Source organism: Ursus maritimus, unplaced genomic scaffold (genome assembly GCF_017311325.1).
Source record: "Ursus maritimus isolate PB19 unplaced genomic scaffold, ASM1731132v1 scaffold_20, whole genome shotgun sequence".
Lineage (NCBI taxonomy): Eukaryota > Metazoa > Chordata > Mammalia > Carnivora > Ursidae > Ursus > Ursus maritimus.
This window is the reverse complement of record NW_024424453.1, coordinates 55,288,811-55,312,114: the sequence shown is the minus strand read 5'-3', so window position 1 is coordinate 55,312,114 and position 23,304 is coordinate 55,288,811. Positions and strand designations below refer to the sequence as shown.

Here is a 23,304-nt window from a genome sequence, read left to right as displayed (position 1 = left end):
TTGATGGGGGAAAATATCACAATATAATGTTAAATTAACGAACTACAAAACAAAGCAGTTATATCATCATGTGGCAAAATATCGTGTTTATGCGTGTGTGTGCGAAAAACTGAAAACAAAACCCATGTTGACAGTGGTTATCATTGGTGAAATTCAAGGAGAATTTTTATTTTTCCTGTGGTATGCTTTCCCTGTGGGTTTTTCAAGTTTCCTGGCTTATGTAAGAAATACCTATATTGATAATTTTAAAACTTTTACCATGAAAATTTTCAAGCAAACACAGAAGTAGCAAGAATAGTATCACAAATCCCCATGTGCCCTCACCCAGCTTCAATTGTCAATATTTTGCCAATTTGATTTCATCTTTTTCCCCAGTGTTTTTCTCCCATTGAGATTTTTTTTTTCTCCTATTGAAATTTTTTAAAGCAAATGCTGGACACTGTAAATTTTATTCTAGAACGTTTAAAAGTTATTTTCTATGAAGGGGAAACTCAGGAACTAGCATCATGTAGATTCCATGTCACAGTCATTGATTTGAATTGATTGACTGACACAGAATTTAACTGCATATGAATTGCCCACATGCTTATTGTACGTCCAGGGTAGAAAGTCTGCAAGTTGGAAACCACTGTCTTCAGTCATGGATCCTTGTCAAACGCAGTTCCCCTTGGGAGAGGTTGTGAGTAATTTTCACCCATTTATACCTCATGCTGAATAAATTGCAGGTTTTCTGAAGGGGGGATATTTTACAAATTAACTTATTTCATGGAGGTATAATTTATACCAGCAAAGTGCACAGATCTTAAGTTTGATGAGTGTTGGCAAATGTATACACCTGTGTAATCAATACCCAGTCAAGATAAGGAACATTACCCCAGAAGGTTCCCCAGAACCCTTTTCCAAAGATCCTCTGCCCCTCTTCATTCCAACAGAGCCAAGGCAATCTCTGTTCTGATTCCCATCACCATATATTAGTTTTGCCTGTTTTTGAGTCTAAGTTTTTATCTAGAGTACTACTTCTCCAAGAATGGTCCCCGGACCAGTAGTATTAACATCACTTGGGAACTTGTTATAAATGCAAATTCTTGGGCCCTAAATATGACTTACTACTGAGTTAGAAACTCAAAAACACAGCAGTCTCTGTGAGAGGGTGTGTGTGTGTGTGTGTGTGTGTGTGTGTGTGTGTGTGTGTTACAAGCCTTTGGGTGATTCTGATTAGGTTCAAGTTTGAGGAGCACTGATATGCAGAGCCTGGGAACTAACAATAAGATTGGACAGAACAGGGGGAGCAGTGCTGGTTGTGTATGGGGTGAGTAGGGTGGGAGGGAGCTGGGCAGGTGGACACAAAAGACAGCTTCTTCACACAGCTTAGATAACACCAAAAAGAAGGAGGAAAGGTCAAGCGTTTGTGACAGAATGCCTTCATCTTGGTTTTGCGAAGTAATTATGAGGGTCTGTAGGCTGAAAATTTCTCAGAAGAAAAGCATCAACTTTCATGTAAGTTCTAAATTCTGTGGAAAATGGTTATCAGAAGCTGTAATTGGCAAATGAGTCATTTATTAATATTATTTTCTAGACAAGAACTTCCATAAAATCTCTTTTTTTGGAAAGAAAAATAACAGAAATTGCTCTTTACGTTGAAATTGCTGAAACCCAGCTTTAGGGTCTGAGAAATTCACAAACTACAGTCTCTACCAGCAGGATAATTGAGAAGTAGCAGTGAAGGCTGCCCAAATGTAAGTTTCCCTAAAGAGAATAGGATCTAGGTCTATAGCCAGCTGTTTTCCAGAACTCCCTTGTGAGATTTAAGATGGGAAGGTTCATGAGAGTAACTAATTCAAGATGAGCCTGGACATGAGTGGTGTTTTTGGCACACCCTTGGTTATGTTAACACATGGAACTGTTGTCCTGAAGTTTTTGGAATCACACCACCTAAGAAGCCATGTGTTTCCTGTCTTGGACATTTGTGGGAAATTCAGAAATACATGGTATGTGTACGCAGACTCTCAGGAGTGTGATTGTGGTTTTCCCGAGCCAGGTTCTGCCTGTGCTATTCTGGAAATTCACTGTGAGGGAGAAAGTGCCATGAATGTGGTAGGGTGTGAATCTGGCCTGAGGTTCCCCTTCATCTACTCTCAGAACAGTGACTCTACTCCCGGAGTTTCCTTCCAAGGAGCTGGTGTTGTGTCCCACAGATAGAGCTGGGTGAGACTGATGGTATTTACCAGTCTGGTGATAGTGTTTGACGAAGAGCCTCCAGTTTCCCAGAATTAGGTCCTGGTAAGAGGAGAGAAAATTAGGGTGTCCAGCATGAGCTCTAGCCAGCTGAGGATGGTGGAGGGAGAGATGGAGCCTGTTGGCCCTGACGTGCTAGCAGGAAGTCAGGCCAGCCTTGCTTGACTGAGGCTTTGGTCCATTCTTCTCAGGATGCCCTGCTCGGACTGAGTGACGACACCTCTTTGCTCAGTGGGGGCAGCCCTGGATTTGTGGCAACTGCAGATGGCTGCCTGTCCCTACTTGCCCCGTACATGAGGCAAACACTTGATCTCTTGGGCTACGCAGTCCAGATGGTTTGGGTTAAAATGCAGCACTCCGCGCTAACTTCTCTGAAATGCAGACACCCCGTTTTTTCACCCAGAATCTCTTGTGTTAAAGAACATGCATAGCAATGACTGTCCTTGAGAAAGTGCTACCAAAGTTGCAAGCTGACAGGCCAATCGGAGTGGCTTAAGGCACAAGTTCTGTGTTCTATTTTCATCTTTTTCTTAGCATATTTTCGTTTTTTAAACAATGTTCTTCTTAGATGATTTGACTACATATAGACTAAAAGCTTTCCTTTCCAGCATAAAACTAGAAGAGGAAATTCAAATTAAAAATTATTTCCTTTTTTTGAAAAGAAAAAACAAAAACATCACCACATCACTTGGATGCAAAAATTCCACTTCTAGAAGGTTATCCTAATAAAGTATGTACCAAAATGTACATATGAGCTGTTCATTTTGTAGCATTGTTTATAATAGTGAAAGCTTAGAATCAGCAAAATGTCTGTGCAATGACTAAATAATGTACTGTAGGATAGCCTTTCAAAAGATTGAGGTAATTTATGGTACTTATGTAAAAACAGCTTTAGAACATCAGGGAAAAAAACAGACTTCTAGTTTCTAGCCTAGCATGTAAGGAAAGAAATTAAATCAATAATTAATAACCTTGCCAAACAGAGAGCACCAGACCCAGATGAGTTCACTGGAGATTCTACCAAACATTTAAGGAAGAAATTATATACCAGTGGTTAAGGCCTCTCTTCCAGAAGTTAGAAGCAGAGGGAATACTTCCTAACACCTTCTACGAGGCCAGCATTTACCCTCATACCAAAATAAGACAAAGTCATTACAAGAAAGTAAAACTACAGACTGATAACTAATGAACATAAATGTAAAAACCCTCAACCAAACATGAGCAATTTGAACCTAGTGATATATAAAAAAGAATTATACACCAGAACCAAGTGGGATTTATCCCAGGTGTGCAAGGCTGGGGCAACATTCAAAAATCAATTAATATAACCCATGACATCAACAGGCTAATGAAGAAAAAACGTGTGATCTATTGATAGGTACAGAAAAACATTTGAAAACACCAATACCCATTCATAATAAAATTTAGCCAGGTAGGAACAGAGGAGAACTGCTTCAACTGTATAAAGAACATCTACCAAAAACCTAGAGCTAACATTGAACTTAATGGTGGGAAATTTGAAGCTTTCCAATGAAGATATTTATACTTTTTTTTTTTTTGTTACGTTAGTCACCATACAGTATATCCCTAGTTTTTGATGTAAAGTTCCATGATTCATTATACTTTAAATTTATTCTGTCTGTCACCACCTGAGAGGATGCAGTAGGGGGCACGCTTCCGACCACAGCCGGAGCACCCCCGGCGTTCGCTGGGGCTGGAAGTCTGATCTTTGGCCTAGGCCCCAGCTCTGTGACTGCTAGCCTCTTCCCTCCGCTAACACCAGTGAAAGCGTTACTCCACATGACAGCTCTGTGTTTGGGTCTGCCCCACAGACCTCTGAATCCAAGGATCTCACATGAGCTAGACCCCAGGGCTCCCACCGATGCGGGAGCAGGAAGGCTTGGTTCTCCCCTCCTCACCTTAGGGGCTTCCTTGCTGGCTGAAGTCTTGGGTTTTTCATAAGAAATTTGCAAGTTTTAACACAAACCAATCTACGGTCATTCCTAAAAGGCTCATTTCCAGTAAGAAAATATGTACCAGTAAAAACATTCTCACGAGAGAATTAGAACAGGGGGGTTAAAAGGAAACCTGGGCCCCATCCCCCTAAAGTGACTCTCGGGGCCAGCTTGAGGGCACAGCATTTGCGGAAGTTCCAGGGAGTGGCAGGGGCTCTTCTCCATCTTAAGATCCAAGCGTGGGGCTCACCCACAGAGTGAACCCAAATGAAAACTGCAGACTTGGGTGATAATGAGGTGTCAATGTAGGTTCACAGCTTGTGAGAGAAGTGCCGTGCAGCTCTGCCGTGGGATGTTCCTAACAGGGCAGACTGTGTGTGTATGGAGACAGGGGACATATAGGAATTCTCTGTACTTTCCACTCAGTTGTGTTGTGAACCTAAAACTGGTCTGAAAAAATAGGTTTTTTTTTAAAAAAGCAGGTATCAGTAATGCATATGATATAATCTTATTTATGTTAAAAACCACACACACACACACACACACACACACACACACACACACACACGGAACTATACCCGTCTAAGGACGCCTGGGTGGCTCAGTTGGTTAAGTGTCTGCCTTCAGCTCAGGTCATGATCTCAGGGTCGTGGGATTGAGCCCCAAGTCAGGCTCCCTGCTCAGCGGGGAGCCTGCTTGTTCCCTCTCATTCTCCCTCTGTGGTTTCCCTCTCTCTCTCTCTCTCTCAAATAAATAAATAAAATCTTGAAAAATTTTTTTTAAAAAAAGAACTGCGCTTACCTAAGTCTGTATGTCTGTTGGTGCGTGTCTATACCTATGTCTGTTTGTGTGTGTAGACCAAACCGGTAGCAGCGTCGCCCTCAGAGCTGAGCCTGGGGGAAGGGAGAGGCACCTTCTGCGGCACTTCAGTCTGTAGCCTCTCAGCTTCTCGGCGTAGAGTACCCGTTCTCGTAGTAAGGAAGACAAAAAGGAGCTGCTAGGCCTGTGTCTCTGAGTCCTCCTTTCAAGGAGGCATGAGAGGGTAACGTTGCCCGGCGATCTCAAACTACAAAGTTGCAGCACTTCACAGCACATTTACTCATTCAACAAGTCCTTTTCTGAGTGCCTCCTTTGGGCCAGGCATTTGTCCAGGCTCTGGGGATGCCGAGGGTGAGGAGAAGCAGCCCCTGTGATGCCTGCGCAGGGTGCGGGCAGCCCCCGGGGAGGGGGAGAGCTGTTTTTAACCTGGTTTTCTCCCAGGCTGCAGAAGCGCTGCCTAGTTTGGGAAAGCTGATTGTGACTCCTTGTCCTCAGAGAAGCCGTGCGGAGACCCGCCCTCGTTCCCACACACCATCCTGCAGGGCCGCACGGGCCTGGAGATGGGGGATGAGCTGCTGTACGTGTGCGCGCCGGGCCACGTCACGGGCCACCGCGAAACCGCCTTCACCCTGCTGTGTGACAGCTGTGGGGAGTGGTACGGCTTGGCGCAGGCCTGCGGGACAGGTAAGCCGCCCCCACGCACGGGGAGCACAGCCACCCCATGTGCTGGCTGGTTTGGGTGGGCTTTTCTCCACAACGGCCCCTTTGAAAGACACTTTCAGACCTTTCTCCTGAACAGCTCCATTCTAACTTATTTAGAAAGTTTAGCCACAGGGGCGCCTGGGTGGCTCAGTCGTTAAGTGTCTGCCTTCGGCTCAGGGCGTGATCCTGGCGTTCTGGGATCGAGCCCCACGTTGGGCTCCTCCGCTGGGAGCCTGCTTCTTCCTCTCCCACTCCCCCTGCTCGTGCTCCCTCTCTCGCTGGCTATCTCTCTCTCTGTCAAATGAATAAATAAAATCTTAAAAAAAAAAAAGTTTAGCCACAATAGCTAAATTGTGGAAGGAGCCGAGAAGCCCTTCAACAGATGACTGGATTAAGAAGATGTAGTCCATATATACGATGGAATATTACTCAGCTATCAGAAAGAACGTTTACACAACATTTACAGCAACATGGACGGGACTGGAGGAGATAATGCTAAGTGAAATAAGTCAAGCAGAGAAAGACAATTATCATGTGATTTCTCTCATCTATGGAACATAAGAACTAGGAAGATCGGTAGGAGAAGAAAGGGATAAAGAAAGGGGGGTAATCAGAGGGGGAATGAAGCATGAGAGACTATGGACTCTGAGAAACAAACTGAGGGCTTCAGAGGGGAGGGGGGTGGGGGAATGGGATAGGCTGGTGATGGGTAGTAAGGAGGGCACGTATTGCATGGTGCACTGGGTGTTATACGCAAATAATGAATCATGGAACTTTACATCAGAAACCAGGGATGTACTCTATGGTGACTAACATAATATAATAAAACAATATTATTTAAAAAAAAAAAAAAAGAAAGTTAACCTGGAAATCCAATCAGGAGACGGTACTGCGAAACAATGCTTGTGGTGAAAGGGACTGGGATTGGTAACCTGGGCCGGGAGGGCTGTCATGAATGTAGGCTGCAAGCTGGGCTTCCCTGAGTGGTGAATCTGGTGACTGGGCATAACCCTTGTGGGGACCTTGCGGGCTTTGCTATGGCTTGTGACAGGAGCTTCTGGCTCTTGGGAGGCATGGCCCTTGGAAACCAGGGCGGGTCCACAGCCACACATGGAAGTCCTGCTCCCTTGCCCCAGAGCAGTCTTGGGAGAGGGGCGGGTTGCGGGGGTAAAGGGTGAGGCAGGGAGAGTAAGACAGCTGTGTGGCCTGGCCCCACTGAGAGCTGCCTGTCGCTGCCCTGCAGCCTTCCTGTTTCCTGGCCTGTAGCCTACGGCAGTCACTGAACTCACATGTTTAGTTGAGAGTGAAAAGACTCCTAGTGGGCCTCGACAGAAACCTGATCTGGCTCCCCTTAGATGTCCTCACTCCGTTATTGTCCTATACCTGGGGGTCACAGGTTTCTGCGTCCCACCTCCGCCCAGCCCCCAAGGGATTCTCCCGGCAGCAGAAATCACTGTCCCCAGCCACAGCCTGACCTGCACGTATGGCTTCATGCCAGACTCTGAATTGTTCCCTGACCTCACAGGGCTCCTCTTACCCCAAGACTCCTTCAGGGACCACCTCCTGACCTCCATGATATCTGGTTACCAAGCAGAGGCTGGCTCCACGGAGGGTGAATGACTCCAGCACCACAATTGAATGTATTGGACAGCGTGTCCCTAGAACATCCTGCAGATCTCATGGGACCATGATAAGAGTAGGGTGCCGTCTCGTCTTTGAGATTCATCCACGTTGTTGCCAAGCGGGGGTGTGTTGTCTTCACTGCTGCTTACTAAGTGTGAATGCAGCACCATTTATTTCTCCAGGTGCTGGTGGACATCTGGCTTGTTTTCGTTTGGTGGCCATCACAAGCCACCCTGCCGTGATTGTGCTCGTCCAGGCCATTTGGTTCACATGTGGACCTATTTCAGCTGGTTCTGGGAGTGGAACTGCTGCCCATGGGGTCGCTGTGTCTCCAGCGTTAGTGGGTGCTGCCAAGCATTCCAACCACTTTACTGTCTTGTCCGAGGGTTCCCGTTGTTCCGCGTCCTCACCAGCCCTGGGGTTGGGAGACTTTCCCCTCTGCCAACCTGGCGACCACCCTGGGTGACTAGTTGTGATGTCCATTTGTCTGCTTGAGCACTTACCATATGTTAAACAGGCACCAGCATTTCCTCTGTAAAATGGCGATCCAAGTTTCTTGCCCATTTTTCTAATTGATTCCAATTATTTACATAATGTAGGGTTTCTTTTTTACATAAAACTTTCGTACTATGTTGCAAACATTTTCTCGCATTCTGTGGCTTGTCTTTCTCCTCTTGGAGGATCTTTTAATGAATAGGTTTTTGTCTTTTAATTGTTTATTTCACTGCTTCTCAAACTCTGTGGACCATTAAAAATTGTTTTCTGGTATTGGCAGACTGATACTTTAGCAAAACGCAGTAAGAATCAATTAATATAAAGCTAAAATAGGGACGCCTGGGTGGCTCAGTCTGTTCAGCGTCTGCCTTCAGCTTGTCTCGGTCCCAGGGTCCCAGGGTCCCAGGGTCCTTGCTCAGCAGGGAGTCTGCTTCTCCCTCTGCCGCTCCCCCTGCTCATGCTTGCTCTCTCTCCCTCTTCCTCTCTGACAAGTAAATAAAATCTTAAAGAAATATATGAAGCTAAAATAAAGATATTCCAAATATAAACACTATTTTTTGTTAAATTAAATAGACATAAAATTCCCCTGCCAGATTGTTACGAAAGCTTCTAAAAACATCCTCTCAGTGTATCTACGTGCCTCGTTGCGGACTAGCAGCAAAAGTTACAGACGGGGACAAGCACTAGAAGCACTGTTTTAAGCAATCTTCCGGCACTTTCCACCTCATTATAACATTGCTGTCACTGTGGTAGGCAGGAGCTCCTTGCCAATACTGATCATTCGCCTGCAGGAGAAAAGCAGGCCTGAGGCCCAGCTCGCGTCTGTGGACTGTGTCCCCTCAGCGCAGACCTGTACCCAGCCTGAGACCGGTAAGGAGCTGGCTTTATTCTGGTGCGGCTCAAGCGGCCGGCTCAGGAGCCACGCCCACCAGCCAAAAGGGCTGCGCAGGCCCCAGCCGCCTGAGAACTAAATGCAGGTTTTGTGTGTCTGCAATGGTGTTTATTTTCTCACGGCAAGGCAGAGTTGTTGGAGCTTTCAGCTGGCGGCCAGGAATCCTGGTTCCTGTACTTGGCTTAGTATACAGACTGTTACAGTTTTCGTTCCCCTGTAGATTTAACATTTGAACTAGCTGTGTCACTGTAAGGGTGTGTGTGTGTGTGTGTGTGTGTGTGTGTGTGTGTGTGTGTGTGTGTTACAAGACTGTCTTCACCAGGGATTTCACTCCCTCTTGCACATTTATTTTTATGGTAAATATCCACTTTTTTGATGAGGGAACGGCTTCAAATGGGGGAAGAGTCATCTTGGGAGAGCGAGCCACACGAGGATTTGGAGCTGGACCCAGGCGGGTCTGGATAACAGCTCTTCCTTGTAGGGGCTGACTGGCCACTTACCCACATCCCTGCCCATGGCGGGGCCTAGGGGCCATGTGCAAACTGGGGCAAAGCTGTCCCATCACTAAAAGCAACTCTAAACACCAGGTGCCTCAAAGGAGACAGAAGCTGTAGAGGACACAGTGGGAGGGAGAGCTGGAAAGCAAGGTGAAATTTTAAAGGAAGCGTGTGGACGTGCTCAGTGATGTGAAAGGCTGCAGACAGCGAGTAAATGAAGAGCTACAAATGCGTGCCTTGGCTTCACAGCATGCAAAGGTTCTGGTGCTCTCATATTTTCAGTGTGAATGTGGGGAGTGGGATGCAGCTGGGCCACACTGCAGTGAGTGCAGGAATGAATCAGGATGAGGAAGGGGGTGGGGGGCAGACAATTCCTTCTGGAATCTCTGGGGCTCATGAAGAGGACTAGGCAGAGACATAGGGCAGAGATCAAGAAGATGGAGGACCAAAGAGATTGTGGGGGTTTGTATTGTTTGCTTGCTTGCTTCTGTTATTTTAAGGTGGGAGAAACTTCAGTTTACGTAAATGACAATATAAAGGCTTGGTAGAGAAGGGGAAACTGAACTGTTTTCTTGACTTCCTTGAGCCTTAATTTGTTCATATGAAAACATGGATACTAGTTTTCACATAGATTCCCCCATGGGGTTCCTGCAGGTGCCTCACTTAGAACAGGACCTTCGAGATGATTGGGCTCAGGAGTGTTCTTCTTTCCCTTTCACCTTCATGCTGATCCGGGACGGCATTCAGGCCCCCTCACTTATGGGATCTAGGGGCTCTGTGCATAACTCTGGCTCCCTCCCCGCTTCCTTGTGTGTTATTGACTCCAGCCCCTATTACCACAAGTAACCAAAGGCATCCTCTGACTTAGAACTGTCTGTTCCTTGAATGAGAAGTTAGCCTTTGCCAGCGGGTGTCTCAGGTCCTGGAGACCAGAAGCTGGGGCCACAGCTGCCTCACTCCTCCAGGGAGTGCTTGTCCCCTCTGTAGTGGGGCCTGGCTACTCACCCTCCTTCCCTCAGGCCCTCAGGACATGGGACTTCCCCCTACCCTTACCCCAGAATATTTCCTTGTGAGCTGCTGGGGCCACTCCAAACCCTCTGGTAGAAGCTGCCCATAGATGCTGCCTCAGGAGCTGCTCTGCTGAGGTCCCTTATTTCCCTTCTTGACTTCTCCAGGCCCAGAGAGCCTTCAGGCATGAGTACCTTGGACGTCAAAACTTAAAAGAACTTGGGGGCTCTGATGAGTTTGGTATTGGAGATTCTGAAAGCTTCAGGGGTCCAGCTACTATGAAGACTATTCCATTCAAAGTTGTCATTGTATAGACATTTGAAGACTGACTGGACATCTTGGGCCAAATTCTCTAAAAGCAGAGTCTGTTCAGATGCATGTGGTTTACTGAGGGAGGGAAGCAGGAGAGGTGAGGAGAGGAGACGATGTGATCTCAGTGGCATTCTCCCTTTGCCTGATCTCATGAACTGTGCCACGTGTTCATCCCACTCTGAAGCAAGGAGGCCAGCCCTGAGTTCCTCTGTCTCCACCCGTCATTGGTTGCCAGGGCTAGGTGGCCTGGTGCGCATGTGGCACCCGAGTGAGGCTCCCATTCCCCCAAAGGCAGCTCTCCAGAGAAGGGTAACAGCGGTGAACCATTAGCTGCCAACACTCCCAGCAGCTGGGGGATGGGTGCACTGGCCTGGGAAAGGGGCCATGAATGGGATGTCAACAGCACCCACTCCTACAGTGCGGAACATAGTTGTTTATTAAACCCTCAATCCTGGAAAGCAGCAGTTTGTTTGCTTGCTTGCTTTTTAATCCATTAGTAAGACGGGGACTGGCTGAACGACCTTGCTGAAATTTAAAATTTGTGATGATGAGCATGAATGAACCCACAGGGGCATGCACACCTGGGTTAGTGGGGGTGCTGCCCGGGAGGTGCAGGAGGATGTCTTGCTCACATGCTGCCTGGGTTGTGTGTTCACTGCAGTTAAGATCCAGCCTCAAGTGGTGGTAGTGAGGTCTCTCACCTAAGCATGGTGACTTCGTGCGACCATTAACTTAAATGGGTAAGGACTTACTTGCCTGCCATTTTTTCCCTCTGTGTGTTGGTATCTCTCGAGCTTTGGTTCCTAGAGGCAAGGTCTGCATCTGGCCCTTTAACTTTCCATTCTCCTGTCCAAATCCACACATTTTCTTGGTTTCTGCCCTCCCCTGGGCATCAGGAAATGTCTGCCATGCCTCTCTAATGTTCTCAGTATCTAACTATAATTGGTTGTTGCCCTAATTGCAGAAACATCCTCATGCTTTGCCTGCTCTGTGTGCATGCAGTAGACATCCATGCTAGCTTTGCTTTCCTTTGAGCTTCTTACTTTGCCAGGTCCCGTGTCCATCTTCAAGGCTCTGTTTCCTCTCTGGTCACCTGTTCCCTCAAAATAGTCTCGACCTCTCAGCCCTCTAAGAGGCCTCCCCTGGCCACATGACCCCGGTGATGGTGCCCATGCAGTCTCACTTGTGGCTTTCCCAAGGAGCCTCTGGTTCCCTGGCATGCTCAGTGTCTTGGCTTCATGCTGCCTTCAACACCTCTGTTCTCCCCTGACTTCAGCGCTCAGTGGTCCTGTGGCCTCTGCCCTGGTTCCAGGCAGGGCTGTTTATCCCGTCTTTGTGGTTAGCTTGGGAGAGACCAGCTGCTGCAAAGTAGCATAGGGCAGATGACCCAGGAAGTGAAAGACTTGTACACTCTTCCTCTGTGATTTGCCCTTTGTTTCTCCTTTAAAACTTGCCCTGACAAAGGGCACCTGCCCAGTGTTAAGACGGGCTTGGAAAAGCCTTTAAGACTTTCCACCCCAAGCTCCATGGGTTTGGTTTATATTTTCTGGTCTATAATATCAGCAACGTGAGAGACACCCAGTTTGACCTCGCCCTACCAGCCCCACCACTTCCGAGTCCAACAACAAATAGACAGCTTCTCCTTTTCCCTTCCCTGGCCTGTCACAGCTGTGGAAACAAGTTAGGCACAGAGAAAGAGCTGTCATAAAACCAGACACTTGCTCCATGCCGTCTCTGTCCTGAGAGTGATATTTTTTGTTTTGCTTCCCCTGCTTTTTAAAAAAGATTTTATTTATTTATTTGACAGACAGCACACAAGCACAAGCAGGGAGAGGCAGGCAGAGGGAGAAGCAGGCTCCCCACTGAGCTGGGAGCCCAATGAGGGACTTGATCCCAGGATCCTGGGATCATGACCTGAGCTGAAGGTAGATGCTTAACCGACTGAGCCGCCCAGGCATCCCATGTTTTTGTTCCCTTTTCTCAATAACTTGATTGAGGTTTAATTTGCATACAATAAACTGTGCCCGTTACAACTACAAGAGTCTCTGAGTTGTCACAGGTTCAAACAACCACAAAACCATCACCACAACCGAAATAGAGAACATTTCAATGAGAAGTGTCTTCCATATTTTTTCTCATTTAATCTGCACAAATCTGAGGGCAGAAATGGCTAGCTCCAATTTACAGATGGGAAAACTGAGGTACAGAAGAGTTCAGTGACTTACCCGCGTCACACAGCTAGAAAGCAGCAGAGCCAGGATACAAAAGCAGGCATGCCTCGCTCCAGCATCCATCTCATCTCTGTGCTTCCTCCAGGGGCCTGTGCCGCTCGAGGAGAACAAAGCCACAGGGCAGTGCAAGGCCCCACAAACTAGTGGTTCCCTCCGTATGTTCCTTTGCTCTTTTATCTCACTTCTAAAGCCTTCCTTTTGTTTTTTTTAAATTAACTTCAATTTCTCTTTGTCTTCATTTTTTGGATTTAACTTCCTTCCTAGAATAAAGCATGAGACGACAACTGAATTTAGAATTTCCTTGTCAATATTGCCATATTTGTTCAGAGGTTCATTGAACCAGTGGTTATTTCTGGCTTGTCTTGTTGTCTTTTTCAGAATTACTATTTTTAAAGACTATGTAGCCAAGACCAGAGAAAAAAGAAGGTATGTGTGGGCTTCTGGAAATGCACTAGCATGACGCCCTGAGAGAGAGCCTCAGGGTTCTGGGCTGTGACTTTGTGTCCTTCAGCCCGGTCACACCTGGATAGACGTGGGCAGGACACCAGCAAGCCCTCTGCTTTTACTCCCGAGTTCTCTTGATCTATGGTCTTCTGTTTTCCCAAAGTAACAGTGAAATAGAAACACCCAGGGGATGACCTGATTTTTCCCATGGAGTTTACATCTTCTGGACTTGTTGATCTAATCAGAAGGCCCCGTGTTGTGTTAGCCCAGGTTTCAGGGAGAGTGTGGGAGAGGGGAGAGGGCAAGAAGGATGGCTGGATGATTTGGGGAGTGTGGACATAACAGAGGGGAGCTGAGAGAACGAGCATCTCAGCAGCCACAGAGCTGGGCTTTTCCTGCTTGCGGGCAGAATTTAATTTGGGGTTGCAATTCAGTGAATAACAAACTTGACTCTTACTCATGAGGAGAAAAACAGGCTTGGGATACTTTGTCAGGGATAGACTATTGGTAAACAGTTGGTGTCCTTGTCTTCATTTGAGGTTTGAGAAAACTGTGACACGGTGAAAACCTGTTTCTGAGCCAGGACCTTGGCCTGAGAACCTGGGGAGAGAGGAAACAGCCCCAGGCTGCTGTCCAGAGATGTTCTAGGCTCGGGGGGTTCTGGAGGTGGAGCCTTCACAGACACACACACACGTGCACATACACCCTCACGCACCCACACACAGAACTCACACTCTCACACTGATTGTAGGGGTCCAGTCAAGGGAGGTCCCCCCACAGCCACAGTGCACTGACCTTTCCCAAACTTGTAGCTCTAACTCTGCATGAGGCCAGTGTTTCCTGCAAGACAGGGGGTGGGGGAAGAAAACATGGTTCAGGTACTGCCCGCATTCCAGGTGCCTTTTGACTTCATGACATATTTAGTTAAGCTCATGGGGTAGGTTATACAGGAGAAGGGACTGAGAAGACATTGATTATGCCCGGTACTGGAACTAAGACCCCCTTTACTCTTCTTTGCTAGTGTCACGAATCAAATAATGCCCTGGGGCTTGATGGACTTCCAGACCGAATCACGCTTTATCAAAACGGGCTTCTACCACTCACTAATTCACCTCTTCACTCACTCGTTTGTTCACTCAGCAAACGTGTCTGGAGTGTCTACTGTGTGCCAAGCACCGTCCTGTGTGCAGGGTATGCCAAGGCAGAATGCCTCGTTCCCGGCGTTCCTGGGCTGGGAGGGGCCGGGCATGCTTTGCAGTGAGCAGAGTGTTGGACCCAGTGCATAGACGGATGCTGCTCCCATCATTCCTGTGCGTAACACGTGATTCCCAAAGAAGACATGTAAGGTTTAAGTCTCAAGCACCATCAAGGTCTACACTGGAGTTACCCTGTCCATATAAGGATGAGAAGTGTCTCCAAATTATCCTTAGCCCATCCACATTCAGAAATCCCTTGCATTTTACCAGAGGAAAGCCCATTCCTAATACGTATCATCATAGTTCATAGGCCACTAATTTTGCCAATAGCCATTTCAAATATTCAGGGCACTAATTAGCATAGCAGTGGTTTTGAGGAAGGTACAGATAATAGAAGTACTTGTAGTAGGCACATCCAGAGGGTGAGTTTCCCGATGAGAATGTTGAGTGTCCACCCCTGGACTGTGAATTCTTGATTGCAATGTCAGCAGCCACTGCTTTACAGCTTAATGTAAGTGACACATAACATCAAACAATATTTTCTTGAAATATTTTTTTGTAAATATCACAACTAAATACAATATGTGTAAAAACTAAAAAAAAAAAAAAGTACAACCATCCTAGGAAGAATGAATGCCTACTGTATTTATGATTGAATGACAACTTAACAATGTAATATTGTTGAATTACATGGAAAACACTCCTAGCGTCATCTTCCTATCATTGCCTTGCTAAGACTTTCCAGACTTCCAAGACCATGAACTATGTTTTCCCTGTTTAAACTTTATTTCAGTGGAAGCATAAAGGACGTCTTGGGTATGACTTCCTTTGTCCAACATTATGTCTGTGAGACACATCCATATTGTTCCATGAAGCTGTAGTTCGTTCTTCTTTCTTGCTGTGGAATATTCCATTCTACCGTTGATGAATATTTTTGTTGTTTCAAGTTTGAGGCTATTATAAGGACATTCTTGTGCAGGTCTTTTGGTGTCTGTGTGGCATGTGTTCCTCTTAAGCATATGGGAGTTAAACTGCTGGGTCATAGGGTATGGATATGTTCAACTTTTAGTAGTTAATGTTTAGCCAGTTGTCAAAATGGTTGTACCAAGTTATGCTTCCAGCAGCAGTGTACGAGGGTTCCAGGAGCCCCATATCCTCACCAATAGTTGGTATTATCAGTCTTCTTGACTTTAAGCATTCCAATGTATAGGTCATAATACCACTTAATTTTAATTCCCCCATTATTAATGATGTTGAGCACCTTATCAAAATGTTTATTGGCTATTTGAATATCTCATTTCTGAAGTGTCTATTCATTTCTCTCACTCATTTTTCTACTGGGCTGTCCATTTATTTCATATTGATTTGTAAGAGTTCTTTATATGATTCTAGATACCAGAACTTTTGAGGTTATATATGCCGCAAATATCTTCTGCTGATAAGTTGCCTTTTCACTTTCTCCATAGTATCTTTGATGAAAGGAATGTATACATAGTCTAATTTATTAATCTTTTCCTTTAAAAAAGGTTATGGTGAAAAATATATAACATTGGGGTGCCTGGGTGGCGCAGTCATTAAGCGTCTGCCTTTGGCTCAGGGCGTGATTCCAGCGCTCTGGGATCGAGCCCCACATCAGGCTTCTCTGCTGGGAGCCTGCTTCTTCCTCTCCCACTCCCCCTGCTTGTGTTCCCTCTCTCACTGGCTGTCTTTCTCTGTCAAATAAATAAATAAAATCTTTAAAAAAAAAAAAAAAGAAAAATATATAACACAAAATTTACCATCTTAGCCACTTTTGAGTATACAGTTCAGTAGTGTTAAATATGTTCATGTTGTGAAACAGATCTCCAGAACATTTTCCTCTTGCAAAACTGAAACTCTGTACCCATTGAATAACAACCACCCTTTCCCACCTGCCCCCTGAGCCCCCAACAGCCCCCCTTCTCCTTTCCATTTCTGTGAATTTGACTACTCTAGGTACCTTGTATAAATGGAATCAGACAGTATTTGCCTTTTTGTGATGGGCTTATTTCACTTAGCACAATGTCCTCAAGGTTCATCCGGGTTGTAGGCTATGATAGTAATCCTTTCCACATCAGCTTTTATTTATTTTAAATATCAGGTTAAGGAAATTTCCTTATATTCCTAAGTCCTAAGGGTTTTTACCTTGACTTTAGTCAGATGCTTTTCTGAAACTCCCTTTTTCCTTTTTTCTTTTGTAGAGAGAGAAAAAACACATGAATGTGAGTGGGGGTAAGGGAGGGAAGGGGGAAAGCACAGGGAGAGGGAGAGAGAATTTTAAGCAGGCTCCACACCCAGCGAGGAGCCCAACGTGGGGCTCTATCTCACAACACTAAGATCATGACCTGAGCCAAAATCAAGAGTCAGACACTTAATCAACTGAGCCACCCAGGTGCCCCTGAAACTCCTTTTTTCAAATAAACCAATCATGAGTTCCTGGGGTAAACCTAGCTTGGTGTGATAGATTATCCTTTTAATATAATGCTTAATTATTCAGCCTATCAACACTAATATATTACTGGTTTCTATTTGTCAATATTTTATTTATGATACTGCATCTATGTTTACTAAGAATGGTCTGCAAAACTACTTTTTTGTCATGTCCTTGCCAGGTTTTGGTACAAGGTTACACCAGATGTATGAAATAAGTTGGGAAGTATTTCCTCTCCTTCGGTTCTCTGGAAGAGTTTGTGTAACATTGGAATTATACTCCTAAATTTTTTGATAGAATTCATTGGCAAAGCCACCTGTGCCTAGTTTTCTGTGTGTAGTGAGATTCAATTTCAGTAATAGTTAATGGCATATAAAATTTTTCTCTTTCTTCTTGTGGCACCTTTGATGACCTTCTTCTAGGATTTTGTCTATTTCATCAGAGTATTTTTTGAGGGGTTGCCTGACTGGCTCGGTCAGAGGACCATGCGACTCTTGATCTCAGGGTCATGAGTTCGAACCCCATGTTGGGTGTAGAGATTACTAAAAAAATAAATAAATAAACTTTAACAAATAAAATAAACTTAAAGAATTTGGGGGGGCATAAATTTATCATAATCTTGTTACTGTCTTTTCTGACAATATCTGAAAGATCTGTGGTGATGCCTCTTTCTATTCCTGATGTTTTCATTTGTGTTCTTTCTAAATGTTTCTGAAGTAGTCTTGTCTAGGGACTTATCAATGTTTTGAGCTATCAATCAGTAGTTCTTTTCCAAGAATGAACTTTTGGCTACATTGATCCTTTATTGTATGTTTGGTTTTTATTTTATTAATTTCTGCTCTTTTTTATCTCCATCCTTTACTTTTTTAAGTAGGCTCCACCCCCAGTGTGGAGCCCAACATATGGCTTGAACTAACAACCCTGAGATCAAGACCTGAAGTGAGATCAAGAGTTGGGGCTTAACTGAATGAGCTATCTAGGTGCCCCTCCTTCCTTTACTTTCTTTGTGTTTAACTTACTCTTCCTTCCCCAGCTTCCTGAAATCAATGTGATTTTTCAGACTTTTTTCTTTTCTAACATAGGTATTAAAGCTATAACTTCCCCTGTTAGCACAGTGTTTGCTGCTTCCCACAAGTTTTGATATGTCACTTTTCATTATCATTCAGTTAAAATATTTTCTAATTTCCATTGTAATTTCTCCTTTGACCCATGAATTATTTAGAAATATTTTGTTCAGGCATGCCTGGGTGGCTCAGTCGTTAAGCATCTGCCTTCGGCTCGGGTCATGATCCCAGAGTTCTGGGATCGAGCCCCACATTGGGCTCCCTACTCAGCAGGAAGCCTGCTTCTCCCTCTCCCAGTCCCCCTGCTTGTGTTCCCTCTCTCGCTGCCTCTCTCTATATATCAAATAAATAAATAAAATCTTAAAAAAATATTTTTTGTTCAATTTCTATGCAATACAGGAATTTCCTAGTAATTTTTTGCCTAATTTCACTATGGCTGGAGAACTTAATTCTTTAAATTTGTTGACATTGCATTTATGGTCAACTTTGTAAAAGTATTCTGTGTGTATTTGAAAAGAGTGGTTTTTCTGCAGTTGTTGGATGTGACCTACATATGTCGAGTAGATCAAATGTATTAATTAAGCATGTTTTTCAGATATATATTCTTAGCTCTTTGCTTGCTCTAATTGTTAATGATAAAGGTATTTAAAACATCTCTGTATGCTCATGGATTCATGTGCTTCTTTTTTTAGTTCACATGTTTTAGATACATATATTTTGAAGCTCTGTTAATTACATACACATTTAAAAGTTAATATCTTCCAGATAAATTGAAACATTTATCTTTATGAAATGACCTTCCTGATCTCTAGTATTATTTTTTGGCTTATGGTCTTTTTTGCTGGTTAGTCTTTCCATAGAATATATTTTTTTTCATCCTTTTAGTTTCAACTTCCCTGTACAGTTCTACTTAAAGTATATCTCTTAAAAGTATCATAGAACCAATTGGAGCATTAATCCATTTTTACATTTAATCATCAATAGGTTTGGGTTTAACATTACTGCCTTTTTGTTTTCTCTCAGTCCTAGCTTTCTTTGTTCTTTATTCTCTACTTTCTTGCATTCTTTTGGAGTGACTAAGCATTTTTAAAATGATTATATTTACCCTCTCTATGATATTCTAACACATTCTCTTTTTTTAAGATAAACTCTACCCGCAGCACGGGGCTTGAATTCACAACCCCAAGATCAGAGCTGCAGGCTCTACAGACTGAGCCGGCGAAGTGCCCCTCTAACACATTCTTTTACTCTTCTTTTAGTTGTTACCCTAGAAATTATAACAGGTATCCTTGACTTATCAAAGTTGATACCATTTCCTGGACAATTTAAATACCTTCAGCTATTTTGACTACAATTACCTCCTCCCAATTTCTATGCTGCTGTCATGTGTTTCAAATAATAAGGGTGTGTGTGTGTGTACTTGTTTTAATTAATTCATTAATTAATTAGTGTACTTGTTTTATGCAGGCAGTATTATTCACTTAGATCTGCCCCCAACTCGTATTTACCTGCTTCATTATTCTTTCCTTCCTACATCTTGGGGCTTTCAGCAAGGATATTTTCACAGAGTAAGAATTCTACCTAGGTCGGCAGTTCTTTTCTTCTAACACTTTTTTGTTTTCAAGATTTATTTATTTGAGAGAGAGGGAGCACACACGGGCATGAGCAGGAGGGGCAGAGGAAGAGGGAGAGGGAGAATCCCAGGCAGACTCTGTGCTGAGTGCAGAGCCCCATGTGGGGCTCGATCTCACAACCCTGAGATCATGAACTGAGCCAAAACCAAGAGTCAGTTGTTCAACCAACGGCAACACCCAAGTGCTCCTCTTCTAACACGTTAAAGGTATCACAGGGTCTTCTGGCTTTCTTCTTCTTTTTACTTTTTAAGTCACTCTCAGTCTATTCATTGCTTTTTTGAAGGTTATGTGCCTGCTTTCACTGGTTACTTTTTTTTTCTCTTTGGTTTTCAGCAGTTTTAATTTGATGTGCCTGCACATAATTTTCTATGAATTTATTCTGCCTGAAGTTTGCATTGACTCTTGAATTTGAGTCTTTATGTCTTTTTCTCAGTTTTGTAAAATTCTCAGTCTATTCCATTCCTCACAGTTTCTGTTTATTTTTTAGTTCTGTCTTGATGTTACATCGGTCCTCAATTTGATTCCTGATGTTTAAAATCATACTTTTCACGATATTCTATTATCACCCCCCCACACACTTTGAACTTTTGTTCTATTGCACCCACTTTCTTCTTAAGTTCTGTAATGTGGAGCCATTGTGAGGGATTCATTCTGTTCCATAAATTCTTTCTTCTAAGTTAGGTTCTTTGCCTTTTACACGCATCTTCCTTTCATCCAGAAAAGAGAATGGTAGCTAGAAGGGGACGACTAGTGGAAGGGGTATGTAGTTTTCCTTTTGTTTATCTGTTTGCTTTAAAATATCTGGGCTCTGCTCCCTCTTCAGAAAGGTTAAGGGTCCTATGGCGAGATTTACTTCACCTTCAGAAGGCGAAGTCCTGCTGTCTTGGATTCCATCAGGAACAATCAGCCCTGCTGCCTACTGGTCTGGTTCTCTCCACCCACTTGACTTCTGTCTAGGATTTGCTGACTCCTTGGTACAGTTCTTGAAGGGTGAGCGTGGGTTAGGAGTGGAGCCATGCTGGCCTTCTCTACTCTGCTCCAGAATCTTCTGTTTCTCCTCTGATAACTGGTTTTTGAAATTTGTTGCAAAATATTATGTCCTTTTCCATGCATGGTGGTTGTTTGTAAAAACTTTTTCCTGATGTTTAATATAGTTTTTGCATTTTAAAAAATTCATATTCAACAAGCCTAGCTGTGTGTGTGTGTGTGCACATGTGCACGCACACATGTATTTTAAAAAATGTGGAGTTTCCTCATTTTGAAAGGTATAGGGTAGAGAAAATATGTGATGCTGTTTCAGCTGTACCATTTGGATATTTTCAAGCATGGCCTATCATCCAGCCTAATGATAAGGTCGTCTTTACTTCTGCCCCTGGTCTGGAGTGTGAACAGTGAGGTAGAAGAAAGAAAAGGCAGAGCAGAGGGAGGGTTCGTCGGAAGCGCAGGAAGCACATGGAACCGCAGCTGAGGACACAGACTCAGGATTTGGGCAGAAGAGAAGGGAAGAAGCCCGAGCGGAGGTTTCAGGCAACGAATACCCTGAAGCACTGGAAGATTCTGAGTAACCTTACATACACTTCTTAGCTGTTGCCTGTTTGCCCATGGACCACATCGGTGCTGGCGCCTGCTGGGGTTGTAAGGCGATGGCCGTGAGGACCACGAGAGAACACACCCACCCACCACCCGCCTGCACATGGGCCCCCTGCCAGCTTTCTCTCCGGCACGACTCTGCAAATGTGTGCTCCTTTAGCTCATATCCCCAACGGTCAGTGAGCTCCGGTGGATGACCACCTGAAAGAAACTAAACGCAGCGTCAGAATTGAACCAGAAGGGACAGAAGTTCCATGGAATGAAACAGAACCGTTTGTGGGCTCTCGACAGTTTGGTGTCTTGGGGTTGCAATGAGGCAACCAAGAAATACTCCCTAGTAAAATAACGTGTGGTCAGAGGCCCTCCATTGCAGATCGTGCAGGAGGTAATAGCCTGCGATTTCAAGTGGGGGCAAGCTTCTTGAAGAAAAATGGTCTTGGAGAGACCTGCTTCCTGCCTTTCCCCATCGTGAAAGGGGGCTGTGTTCTAGCTGAGAACACAGGCGTATTCATTCTCAACAGCAGAACCTCTGGGAGACAACTGGCATATGTATATTGTTTTGCAAACACATGAATTTTTTCCGCAATTCCATAAAATACATTGTTTTTTTAAAATAAAACCCAAGTTGAATACAGCAGATTTGAGGCAGAAATGATCTGTCAGATGTGTGAAATGCCACGTTTCTTTGCATTAGGACTAAGCTTGGGTGGGGAAGGCTCACTCCCCAGCCTCATGAAGATGAATCTGCTGGCCTTGAGGAGAGAGTCTCCTGGGGCATCCTTTCACGATCGTAGCTGCAGGGACACCAAGGAATGGCTGGGAGGAGAATTGGTGTTCTCATGGGCCAGGCTGTGGACTGATTTGCTCACCTGCGTGAGAAAGGTGAACGTGTGCGTGTGTTGTGCTCTCATGTATGCATCTGTATTCAAGTAGTACTTCAACGGTGGCATCTTTTGGAGGTGGTATAAGAGACTATGGTTATATGTCATTAATTCCTCAGAAATTGGAAATGAGCCCAAAGTCCTCTTGTGTTTTGAGCACTGTGTTCCTGGCACTAGATCTTAGCTCTGAGCTGTTATAAGGCAGGGATCGGGAGAATCTTGGGATCTGAGTAGATGTTCCCTCTTGCTTCTCCCAGTGCCAGTTAATCTTTCACTCATTTAAGAATACCTCTAATGGGGGGCGCCTGGGTGGCACAGCGGTTAAGCGTCTGCCTTCGGCTAAGGGCATGATCCCGGTGTTATGGGATCGAGCCCCACATCAGGCTCCTCCGCTATGAGCCTGCTTCTTCCTCTCCCACTCCCCCTGCTTGTGTTCCCTCTCTCGCTGGCTGTCTCTATCTCTGTCCAATAAATAAATAAAATCTTAAAAAAAAAAAAAGGAATACGTATAATAAACCTATAACGGGATGGGCACTGTTCTGCTCTAGGGACGCAGTGACTTGGTCCCTGTCCTCGAGTGAGCTCATGGCTAGTTTATCAGTTTTTTCTGCATAATAAACCACTCCCCAAAATGTAACGGCTTGAAGAACGCTCATTTATTTGGATGCAATTTTCTGTGTCAGCAGTTCGGGCTGGGCTTACCTGGCTCGTTCTTCTGGTCTTGGCTGGGCTCACTCGGGTGAATGTGGTCAGGAACCAGGTTGATGGAGCTGGCTGGTTTAGGAGGGCTTCAGTGGGAACAGTTTGCCTCTCCTGCACATGGCCTCTCACCCCTCAGTAGGCTGTTCTAGGCTCGTTCACACAGCCGCTGGCAGGGTGCAGAGAAAGAGAGAGTGAGAGCATGCAAGGCTTTCACTGTATCCCGTCAAAGCAAGCGACAGGCCAGTCCCAATTTGAGAGCTGGAAAAAGAGACACCACTTCTTGAAGGGATTAGTTACACAATCACATTGCATAAGGACTCAGTGCAGTAAAAAGTGGAGAATTGTGGCCATTTTTGTGCTCACCCTCTCACAGTCAGTCAACACACACACGTTCAACCAGGCAATATAACCACATTAAGGTCAGAGATTTAAGTCATGATCTTCTTAAATGTCCAGCTGGATTCAGTATGACTTGTTTGGGTAAATTTTAGAGAAAAGTTGTGTTGTAGTGGCTTTTCATTCTGTTGTGTTTTTAAGAAAAGATGGTACTTGAATACAAAACCTAGTCTTTATTC

At 44.7% G+C, this 23,304-nt stretch overlaps 1 protein-coding gene across 1 annotated transcript in view; it reads left to right on the top strand.

The window, feature by feature from the left end:
* The window catches only part of SUSD5 (sushi domain containing 5), a 68,333-nt gene that overhangs the window by 40,140 nt on the left and 4,889 nt on the right, over positions 1 to 23,304 (top strand). Inside the window, exon 5 of the mRNA XM_040636610.1 lies at positions 5,505 to 5,693. Coding sequence (XP_040492544.1) covers positions 5,505 to 5,693 — 189 coding nt within the window. The remainder of the gene's footprint in view (positions 1 to 5,504; positions 5,694 to 23,304) is intronic.